The 13,075-nt window shown below is 59.0% G+C and overlaps 1 protein-coding gene across 1 annotated transcript in view; it reads right to left on the bottom strand.

The window, feature by feature from the left end:
* Positions 1 to 13,075, bottom strand: part of LOC144955665 (uncharacterized) — a 34,714-nt gene that overhangs the window by 6,223 nt on the left and 15,416 nt on the right. The window contains exon 4 of the mRNA XM_078885828.1: positions 2,644 to 2,763. Coding sequence (XP_078741954.1) covers positions 2,644 to 2,763 — 120 coding nt within the window. The remainder of the gene's footprint in view (positions 1 to 2,643; positions 2,764 to 13,075) is intronic.

Raw genomic sequence — 13,075 nt, 5'->3', positions numbered from 1 at the left:
TCACCCACCCACTCACCCACCCACCCACTCACTCACCCACCCACCCACCCACCCACTCACCCACCCACCCACCCACCTACTCACCCACTCACCCACCCACTCACCCACTCACCCACCCACCCACTCACTCACCCACCTACCCACCCACTCACTCACTCACCCACCCACCCACCCACTCACCCACCTACCCACCCACTCACCCACCCACCCACTCACCCACTCACCCACCCACCCACTCACCCACCCACCCACCCACCCACTCACCCACCCACTCACCCACCCACTCACCCACCCACTCACCCACTCACCCACCTACCCACCCTCACACCACTCAACACTCACCACACCACCCCTCACCCACCCTACCCAACAACCCCCCTCCACCCCCCACACTCACCACCCACCCAACCCACCCAACTCACACCACCTCACCCACCCACCCACCCACCCACTCACCCCACCTACCCACCCACTCACCCACCCACTCACCCTCACCCACCCACCCACTCACTCTCACCCCACCACCCACACCCACTCACCCACTCACACCCACCCACCCACCCACCCACTCACCACCACCCACCCACTCACCACCTACTCACCCACTCACCCACCCACCCACTCACCCACTCACCCACCCACCCCACTCACCCACCCACCTACCCACCCACTCACCCACCCACTCACCCCACCCACTCACCCACCCACCTCACCCACTCACCCACCCACCCACCCACTCACCCACCTACCCACACCACTCACCCACCCACCCACTCACCCACCACCCACCCACTCCACTCACCCACCACCCACCCACCCACCCACTCACCCACCCACTCACCCACCCACTCACCCACTCACCCACTCACCCACCTACCCACCCACTCACCCACCCACTCACCCACCACCACCCACCCACCCACCCACTCACCCACCCACTCACCCACCCACCACTCACCCACCCACCACCCACTCACCCACCACCCACCCACTCACACCACACACCCACCCACCCACCCACTCACCCACCTACCCACCCACTCACCCACTCACCCACCCACCTACCCACCCACTCACCCACTCACCCACCCACCCACCCACTCACCCACCTACCCACCCACTCACCCACTCACCCACCCACCCACTCACCCACCACCACCCACCCACTCACCCACCCACCCACCCACTCACCCACCCACTCACCACCCACTCACCCACCCACTCACCCACTCACTCCCACCTACCCACCCACTCACCCACTCACCCACCCACCCACCCACTCACTCCACCTACCCCACCCCACTCACCCACCCACTCACCCACCTACCCACCCACCACTCACCCCACCCACCTACCCACCCACTCACCCACTCACTCCACCCACCCACTCACCCACTCTACCCACCCACTCACCCACCCACTCACCCACCTACCCACCCACTCACCACTCACCCACTCACACCACCTACCCACCCACTCACCCACTCACCCACCCACCCACTCACCCACCCACTCACCCACCTACCCACCCACTCACCCACCCACTCACCCACCCACTCACCCACCTACCCACCCACTCACCCACCCACTCACCCACCCACTCACCCACCCACTCACCCACCCACTCACCCACCCACCCACCCACCCACCCACCCCACCCACCCACCCACCCACTCACCCACCCACCCACCACCCACTCACCCACTCCCCACTCACCCACCCCACTCACCCACCCACTCACCCACCCACTCACCCACCCACCCACCACCCACCCACCCACCACCCACCCACCCACCACCACCCACCTACCCACCCACTCACCCACCCACCCACCACCCACTCCACCCACTCCACCCACCCACCACCCACCACCCACCCACCCACCACCCACCCACCTACCCACCCACTCACCCACCCACCCACCCACTCACCCACCACCACCCCACCCACCCACCCACCCACTCACCCACCCACTCACCCACCCACTCACCCACCCACCACCCACCCACCCACCCTACCCACCCACCCACCCACTCACCCACCCACCCACTCACCCCCACCCACCCACCCACCCACCTACCACCCACTCACCCACCCACTCACCCACCTACCCACCACCCACCCACCCACCCACTCACCCACCCACCCACCCACCACACCCACCCACTCACCCACCCACCCACCCACCCACCCACCCACCCACCCTCCACCCACCCACCCACCCACCCACTCACCCACCCACCCACCCACCCACCTACCCACCCACCCACCCACCCCACTCACCCACCCACCCACCCACCCACCCACCCACCTACCCACCCACTCACCCACCCACTCACCCACTCACCCACCTACCCACCCACTCACCCACTCACCCACCCACCCACTCACCCACCCACTCACCCACCCACTCACCCACCCACCCACCCACCTACCCACCCACCCACCCACCCACTCACCCACCCACCCACTCACCCACCCACTCACCCACCCACTCACCCACCCACCCACCCACCCACCCACCTACCCACCCACCCACCCACCCACCCACTCACCCACCCACTCACCCACCCACCCACCCACCCACCTACCCACCCACCCACCCACCCACTCACCCACCCACCCACTCACCCACCCACTCACCCACCCACCGTGGCAGGCCGTGGCAGGGAGTTCCTTGTGGGTGTGAGCAGCTGCGGGGGCAGGGGGCACGGCACGCGTCGTAGCGCCACCCACACGGAGCCGTCTCCACCACAGACTCACCTACACACAGTCACACACAGTCACACACACACACAGTCACACACACAGACACACACACACACAGTCACACACACACACAGTCACACACACACAGACACACACACACAGACACACACACACAGACACACACACACAGTCACACACACACAGACACACACACACACAGACACACACACACACACACAGTCACACACACACACACAGACACACACACACAGACACACACACACACACAGACACACACACACACAGTGACACAGTCACACACACAGACACACACACACAGTCACACACACACAGACACACACACACAGACACACACACACACAGACACACACACACACAGTGACACAGTCACACACACAGACACACACACAGACACAGTCACACACACAGACACACACACAGTGACACACACACAGACACACACACACAGACACACACAGACACACACACACACAGTCACACACACACAGTCACACACACAGTCACACACACACACAGTCACACACACACACAGTCACACACACACACACAGACACACACACACAGACACACACACACAGTCACACACACACACAGTCACACACACACACACAGACACACACACAGACACACACACAGACACACACACAGACACACACACACAAACACACACACAGACACACACAGACAGTCACACACACACAGTCACACACACAGACACACACACACAGACACACACACACAGACACACACAGTCACACACACACACAGTGACACACACACAGACACACACACACAGACACACACACACACAGACACACACACACAGTGACACAGTCACACACACAGACACACACACAGACACAGTCACACACACAGACACAGACACACAGTCACTCACCTAGACACAGACACACACACACAGACACACACACAGTCACACACACACAGACAGACACACATACACACACACAGTTACACACACAGTCTCTCACCTACACACACATAGACAAAGACCCCCCGTGTAGCCTTAACAGACTGTAGGGGCAAGTGCTGTTAGCGAGCACCTATGAAGGCCGGAACGGCACACGAGGGGGTGGGTGGGTGGCCAGCACCACGCCCGGCCGCCTTTGTCTCCCTAGTGGCACAATGTTTACACACTGCAACACCAGGTACTCATTTGAGGCTGAGTCGACCTAGGGGAGGCCCGGGACCGGTTCAGATAATCGTCACTGTTGGTGTTAGCCGTGAGCGGGAATCGAACCCGGGTCGCCAGGTTCATACACCACCGCTGCACCACCGCTCCCCACACACAAATTCTACACAAAGATAAAGCTCCCCCGTGTAGCCTCTAGCAGGGCTGTAGGGGCAAGTGCTGTTAGTAGCGAGTAGTAGCAGCAGCTACACACAGCACTTGCCCCTAGAGCCCGGCTAGAGGCTACCTGGGGGAGCTTTGTCTGTGTGTCTGAGTGTGTGTACATCAGTCAGCACTTGCCCCTACAGGATTGCTAGAGGCTACCTGGGAGGCCTTTGTCTGTCTGCTCGAAACAGCACTTGCCCCTGCAACCCTGCTAGAGGCTACCTGGGGGAGCTTTGTCTACTCGCTCTGCACAGCACTTGCCCCTGCAGCCCTGCTGGAGGCTACCTGGGGGAGCTTTGTCTACTCGCTCTGCACAGCACTTGCCCCTACAGCCTTGCTAGAGGCTACCTGGGGGAGCTTTGTCTGTATCTCTGAGTGTGTGTACACCAGTCAGCTCTTGCCCCTGCAGCCCTGCTGGAGGCTACCTGGGGGAGCTTTGTCTACTCGCTCTGCACAGCACTTGCCCCTACAGCCTTGCTAGAGGCTACCTGGGGGAGCTTTGTCTGTATCTCTGAGTGTGTGTACACCAGTCAGCTCTTGCCCCTGCAGCCCTGCTAGAGGCTACCTGGGGGAGCTTTGTATACTCGTTACTCACAGCACTTGCCCCTGCAGCCCTGCTGGAGGCTACCTGGGGGAGCTTTGTCTTTGTCACACACCCCCCCCCCCCCCCACACAGACGCTAATGAAGGAGGAGGTCTGATGCCAAATCCCACGGGGTCCATCCACAATCCCAAACATCATCTCTGGGCACGCGATGGGGGGGGGGGTGGGGGGCCCTACACCCCCCCCCCACTACCCCCCCACTACCTCCCCCCACTACCTCCCCCCCCACCAACACCCCCCCCCCCCACCTACACCCCCCCAACCCCCCCCCCCGCCACCAACACCCCCCCCGACATGTAACGGGGGTCAAACTGGGGTTCCAACTCCCTGGGGTCTGAGGATGGTGATTCTTTTTTGTACCAATCAAGAAGGGGGGGGGGTGAATGGGTGGGTGAGTGAGTGTGTGAGTGAGTGTGTGGGTGAGTGGGTGAGTGGGTGAGTGGGTGAGTGGGTGGGTGTGTGAGTGGGTGAATGGGTGGGTGAGCGAGTGAGGGAGTGAGTGAGTGGGTGAGTGAGTGTGTGGGTGAGTGGGTGAGTGGGTGAGTGGGTGGGTGTGTGAGTGGGTGAATGGGTGGGTGAGCGAGTGGGTGGGTGAGTGAGTGAGTGGGTGAGCGAGTGGGTGAGTGGGCGAGTGGGTGAGTGGGTGAGTGAGTGAGTGGGTGAGTGGGTGAGTGGGTGAGTGAGTAGGTGAGTGAGTGTGTGGGTGAGTGAGTGAGTGAGTGGGTGGGTGGGTGGATGGGTGGGTGAGTGAGTGGGTGAGTGGGTGAGTGGGTGAGTGAGTGTGTGGGTGAGTGGGCGACTGAGTGAGTGGTGGGTGAGTGAGTGAGAGAGTGGGTGAGTGAGTGTGTGGGTCAGTGGGCGAGTGGGTGAGTGAGTGTGTGGGTGAGTGGGTGAGTGGGTGAGTGGGTGGGTGTGTGAGTGGGTGAATGGGTGGGTGAGCGAGTGGGTGGGTGAGTGAGTGAGTGGGTGAGCGAGTGGGTGAGTGGGTGGGTGGGTGAGTGGGTGAGTAGGTAAGCGACTGGGTGAGTGACTGGGTGAGCGACTGGGCGAGTGAGTGGGCGACTGGGTGAGTGAGTGGATGAGTGAGCGAGTGGGTGGGTGAGTGGGCGAGTGAGTGAGTGCGTTGGTGAGTAGGTGGGTGGGTGAGTGGGTGGGTGTGTGGGTGGGTGAGTGAGCGACTGGGTGAGTGAGTGCATTGGTGAGTAGGTGGGTGTATGGGTGAGTCGGTGGGTGAGTGAGTGGGCAAGTGGATGTGTGGGCGAGTGGGTGAGTGAGTGGATGAGTGAGTGGGTGAGTGAGTGGGTGAGTGAGTGTGGGTAAGTGGGTGAGTGAGTGGGTAAGTAAGTGGGCGAGTGAGTGAGTGGGTGAGTGTGTGAGCGAGTGGGTGAGTGAGTGAGTGGGTGGGTGAGTGGGTGTGTGGGTAAGTGGGTGAGTGAGTGGGTGAGTGAGTGAGTGGGCGAGTGGGCGAGTGGGTGAGTGTGTGGGTGAGTGGGTGAGTGAGTGAGTGGGTGAGTGAGTGAGTGGGTGAGTGAGTGAGTGGGTGAGTGAGTGGGTGAGTGAGTGAGTGGGTGAGTGAGTGGGTGAGTGGGTGAGTGAGTGGGTGGGTGAGTGAGTGAGTGAGTGGGTGAGTGAGTGAGTGGGTGAGTGAGTGGGTGAGTGAGTGAGTGGGTGAGTGGGTGAGTGAGTGGGTGAGTGGGTGAGTGAGTGAGTGGGTGAGTGAGTGAGTGGGTGAGTGAGTGGGTGAGTGAGTGGGTGAGTGAGTGGGTGAGTGGGTGAGTGAGTGAGTGAGTGGGTGAGTGAGTGGGTGAGTGAGTGAGTGGGTGAGTGAGTGGGTGAGTGAGTGAGTGAGTGGGTGAGTGGGTGAGTGAGTGGGTGAGTGAGTGAGTGAGTGGGTGAGTGGGTGAGTGAGTGGGTGAGTGAGTGAGCAGCACCTATGAAGGCCGGCACGGCACACGAGGGGGTGGGTGGCCAGCACCACGCCCGGCCGCCTTTGTCTCCCCAGTGGCGATGTTTACACACCGCACCAGGTACTCATTATAGGCTGAGTCGACCTAGGGGAGGTCCAGGAACGGCTCAAATAATCGTCACTGGGTGTTGGCCGTGAGCGGGAATCGAACTCGGGTCGCCGGGTTCTTAGTGCAGCGTAGCGCTAACCACTGCGCCACCACTCCCCACACACACACACACAGTGACACACAGACTCATACACACACAGACTCACACAGACTCACACAGACAGACTCACACACATATACACGCGCACAGACACACACGCAGACTCTCACACAGACACACACAGACATACATACACACACAGACACACAAACACAGACACACACACAGACAGACACACACACACAGACATACATACATACACACAGACACACACAGACATACACACATACACACACACAGACACACAAACACACAGACACACACACACAGTGACACACAGACTCATACACACACAGACTCACACAGACTCACACAGACAGACTCACACACATATACACGCTCACAGACACACACGCAGACTCTCACACAGACACACACAGACATACATACACACACAAACACACACACACAGACACACACACACAGACAGACACACACAGACATACACACACACAGACACACAAACACAGACACACACACAGACAAACAGACACACACAGACATACATACACACACACAGACACACACAGACATACATACATACACACACACAGACACACAAACACACAGACACACACAGACATACATACACACACACAGACACACACAGACATACATACACACACACAGACACACACACAAAGACACACAGACATACATACACACACAGACACACACACACACAGACGTACATACACACACACAGACACACACACATACACACACACACAGTCATACACACACACAGTCACACACACGCTTCGTATCCGGGGATGAGAGATCCCATGTTAATGAGGCGCCGATGAGACTCACACAGACTCACTGACTCACATCAAAGGGATGTAACCACAGACACACACACACATACACACAGACACACACACACACAGACACATACACACAGACACACACACACATACACACACACACGTACACACACACAGACTCACACAGACTCACACACACACACAGACTCACACACATACACACACACGTACACACACACAGACTCATACACACACAGACACACACACAGACTCACACACACACATGTACACACACACGTACACACACACGTACACACACACACAGACTCATACACACACAGACACACACACACACAGACTCACACACACACAGACACACAGACACACACACACACAGACACACATAACCATACACACACAAACTCACACACACAGACTCACACACACACAGATTCACACACACACACATACACACACACGTACACACACACACAGACTCTCACACACGTACACACACACAGACTCATACACACACAGACACACACACAGACTCACACACACACGTACACACACACATACACACACACGTACACACACACACGTACACACACACACGTACACACACACACGTACACACACTCACACACACAACCACACACACAGACTCACACACACAGACTCACACAGACTCACACACACACAGACTCACACACGCACAGACTCACGAACACACAAACTCACGCACATACAGACACACACACAGACTCACACACACACAGACTCACGAACACACAAACTCACGCACATACAGACACACACACACACAGACTCACACGCAAACAAAGGTCCCCCGTGTAGCCTCTAGCAGGCTGTAGGGGCAAGTGCTGTTAGCGAGTAGCACCTATGGAGGCTACCGGCACTGTGGCACACGAGGGGGTGGGGTGGCCAGCACCACGCCCGGCCGCCTTTGTCTCCCCAGTGCTAGCGATGTTCACTACACACAGCACCAGGTACTCAGTTGAGGCTGAGTCGACCTAGGGGAGGAGGCCCAGGACCGGTTCAGAGACGCACACAAAGCTCCCCCAGGTAGACTCTGGCTGGGATGCCTTTGTCCCTCTACAATGGCGATTGTTGACCACAACACCACTGGCACCAGGTGATTCATTTGAGGCTGAGTCGACCTACGGGGAGGCCAAGCAAGTACAACTCACTCACCCACTCACCCACCCACCCAACTCACTCACTCACCCACTTACTCACTCATCTAATCACTCACTCACCCACTCACTCACTCATCTAATCACTCACTCACCCACTCACTAATCCACTCACCCACACACTCACCCACACACTCACCCACCCACTCACTCACTCATCTAATCACTCACTCACCCACTCACTAATCCACTCACCCACTCACTCACCCATCCACTCCCTCACCCACACACTCACCCACACACTCACCCACCCACTCACCCACCCACTTACTCACTCACTCACTCACCCATTCACTAATCCACTCAACCACTCACTCACTCACTCACCCACTCACTCACCCACCCACCCACCCACTCACTCACTCACCCACTTACTCACTCACCCATCACTCACTCACCCATTCATCCACTCACCCACTCACCCACCTACCCACCCACTCACCTACTCACTCACCCATTCACCCACTTACCCACACACTCATCCACCCACTCACTCACCCACCCACACACTCACCCACTCACTCACCCACCCACTCACCCACCCACTCACCCACCTACCCACCCACTCACCCACTCACTCACTCACCCACCCACCCACCCACACACTCACCCACACACTCACCCACACACTCACCCACCCACCTACTCACCCACCCACCCACTCACCCACCCACCCACTCACTCACTCACCTACACACTCACTCACCCACCCACTCACCCACTCACTCACCCATTCACCCACCCACTCACCCACTCACCCACCCACTCACCTACCCACTCACTCACTCACCCACCCACCCATCCACTCACCAACCCACCCACCCACTCACCCACCCACCCACTCACCCAACCACCCACCCACCCACTCACCCACCTACTCACCCACCCACTCACTCACCTACACACTCACTCGCTCACTCACTCACCCATTCACCCACCCACCCACTCACTCACCCACTCACCCACCCACTCACCCACCCACTCACCCACCCACTCACTCACTCACCCATCCACCCACTCACTTACTGCTGTGCGCTAACCGCTGCGCCACCGCTCCCCACACTCACAGGGGGCGGGGTGAGAGGGGGGGCTGTCACGTGACTTCAAAGCGACTGTGAGTCACAGGGGAGACGCGAGGCACGCGCGTTCAGACAAACGAGAGACACGAGGAGAGAGCGGTGGGAGTAGTGGTGAGGGTGGTGAGGGTGGTGAGGGTGGTGGGAGTAGTGGTGAGGGTGGTGAGAGTGGTGAGGGTGGTGAGGGTGGTGAGGGTGGTGGGAGTAGTGGTGAGGGTGGTGAGAGTAGTGGTGAGGGTGGTGAGAGTGGTGAGGGTGGTGAGGGTGGTGAGGGTGGTGAGAGTGGCGAGGGTGGTGAGGGTGGTTGGGGTGGTGGTGAAGGGGGTGGTGAGGGTGGTGAGGGGGGTGAGGGTGGTGAGGGTGGTGAGGGGGGTGAGGGTGGTGAGGGGGGTGAGAGTGGTGAGGGTGGTGAGGGTGGTTGGGGTGGTGGTGAGGGGGGTGGTGAGGGGGGTGAGAGTGGTGAGGGTGGTGAGGGTGGTGAGGGTGGTGGTGAAGGGGGTGGTGGTGAGGGTGGTGAGGGTGGTGAGGGGGGGGGTGAGGGTGGTGAGGGGGGGGTGAGGGTGGTGAGGGTGGTGAGGGGGGTGAGGGGGTGGGGGTGGTGAGGGTGGTGGTGAGGGTGGTGAGGGTGGTGAGGGTGGTGAGGGGGGTGAGGGTGGTGAGGGGGGTGAGGGTGGTGGGGGTGGTGAGGAGGGTGAGGGTGGTGAGGGTGGTGAGGGTGCTGAGGGTGGTGAGTGGGGTGGTGGGGGTGGTGAGGGGGGTGAGGGTGGTGAGGGTGGTGAGGGGGGTGGTGAGGGTGGTGAGGGTGGTGGGGGTGGTGGTGAGGGTGGTGAGGGGGGTGAGGGTGGTGAGGGTGGTGAGGGGGGTGGTGAGGGTGGTGAGGGGGGTGAGGGTGGTGAGGGTGGTGAGGGTGGTGAGGGGGGTGAGGGTGGTGAGGGGGGTGAGGGTGGTGAGGGTGGTGAGGGTGGTGGTGAGGGTGGTGAGGGTGGTGAGGGTGGTGGTGAGGGTGGTGAGGGGGGTGAGGGTGGTGGTGAGGGTGGTGAGGGGGGTGAGGGGGGTGGTGAGGATGGTGAGGGGGGTGGTGAGGATGGTGAGGGTGGTGAGGGTGGTGGTGAGGGTGGTGAGGGGGGTGGTGAGGGTGGTGGTGGGGGTGGTGAGGGGGGTGAGGATGGTGATGGGGGTGGTGATGGGGGTGGTGATGGGGGTGATGGTGGGGGTGGTGATGGGGGTGGTGATGGGGGTGGTGGTGGGGGTGGTGGTGGGGGTGGTGATGGGGGTGGTGATGGGGGTGGTGATGGGGGTGGTGATGGGGGTGGTGGTGGGGGTGGTGGTGGGGGTGGTGATGGGGGTGGTGATGGGGGTGGTGATGGGGGTGGTGATGGGGGTGGCGATGGGGGTGGTGATGGGGGTGGTGGTGGGGTTGGTGATGGGGGTGGTGATGGGGGTGGCGATGGGGGTGGTGATGGGGGTAGTGATGGTCTCCACCCCCACAACTCCCAATCGGTGATGGGGCAGTTGTGGAGAGAGTGGAGAGTTTCCCATACCTGGGCAGTGTGCTTATGACCGGCTCCAGTTTATCAGCAGAGGTCTCACTCCGAATCAGTCGAGCGGCAATATCTTTTCATCGGTTGCGTGACGCTGTGTGGAAGCTACCTGGTCTGTCGCTCCGAACGAAGCTTCAGGTCTTCTCGGCCACGGTCATTCCCTCCCTTCTCTACGCTTGCGAAACGTGGATCCCCCTAGTGGAGCATCTTCGCCGGTTGGAAACATTTAGGCTGGCCTGCCTACGATCCGTCCTGGGTTTAACCTGCAGGCTGGATTGTGTGAGGAGCTCACAAGTCCTTGAAAGATCTGGGCAAAGTCCCATCAGTGAGCTCCTCCGGCAGGCAAGGCTGCGTTGGCTGGGTCATGTAGCCCGCATGCCCAGCCACCGCATGCCTAAACAGCGTTTGTTCGGCCGGATCGAGGGGGCTAAACGGGCGCGGCACGGGCTAGAGAAGAGATGGAGTGACGTGGTACAGGAGGACGTGGAGCTGAGTGGACTTGCCGATGACTGGTACCAGCGGTGTCAAGATCGGCCTCAGTGGAGGAGGCTCGTGAAGGACGCTACTGGGCAGTTGGAGGCAGTCGCCCTCCAACAACAACGGAGGGCGGAGGAGCGACGCTCACAACAACGAGCGGAGCGCCGGGTGGCTAAAGCACAGCAAGTTGGCACAGTAGGGGGCACAGGTGGTGCATCAGCCAGTCATCTCGGTCATCTCGGTCAGTCGACCCGTGGCACCTGCTGGGTCTGCCCCGTGACCTCCTGCCAGCGGGCGTTCGACACTCCACGTAGAAGGGAAGTAATAAAATAATAAAAACAAAACGTACTTAAATATACGCTCTAAGCTTGGTGGTGTTTCATTCAGACGCTGTCTTTCCGACAGACCTGTTCTTCACCTGAGGACGGCTGCTTGCGTTGTGGCCGAAACGTCGTGAGAATTATTTTATTATGTTTTATTTTTATTATTTCATTATTTCCCTTCTACGTGACTTTACCGAAAGAACCAAGAAGATGAATCCCTGCAGTCACGAAAGCTTTAAATCGAAATTTTACTTCACGTGGCCTCAAGGTGCACTTGGCCTGGCACAAGCGTCGTGGTGACGTCACCGCCACTTAGTAGCGAATGGCGGTTGTTGTGTATGTGTGTGTATGTGTGTGTCTGTGTGTGTGTCTGTGTGTATGTGTGTATGTCTGTGTGTGTGTATGTGTGTGTGTGTGTCTGTGTGTATGGCTGTGTCTGTGTGTGTGTCTGTGTGTGTCTGTGTGTGTGTATGTGTGTGTGTGTCTGTGTGTGTCTGTGTCAGTGTGTCTGTGTGTGTGTGTGTGTCTGTGTGTGTGTCTGTGTGTGTGTATGACTGTGTGTGTATGTATGTGTGTGTTTGTGTGTGTGTGTGTATGTGTGTATGTGTCTGTGTGTGTATGTGTGTGTTTGTGTGTGTGTGTATATCTATGTGTGTGTATGTGTGTGTGTGTCTGTGTGTGTGTATGTATGTGTGTGTTTGTGTGTGTGTGTGTCTGTGTGTCTGTGTGTGTGTGTGTGTTTGTGTGTGTGTGTGTGTATGTGTGTATGTGTGTCTGTGTGTGTGTAT

The sequence above is a fragment of the Lampetra fluviatilis genome, unplaced genomic scaffold (genome assembly GCF_964198595.1).
Source record: "Lampetra fluviatilis unplaced genomic scaffold, kcLamFluv1.1 SCAFFOLD_623, whole genome shotgun sequence".
Lineage (NCBI taxonomy): Eukaryota > Metazoa > Chordata > Hyperoartia > Petromyzontiformes > Petromyzontidae > Lampetra > Lampetra fluviatilis.
Note: the sequence above shows the minus strand (reverse complement) of the source record. Positions and strands in the feature narration are given on the sequence as shown.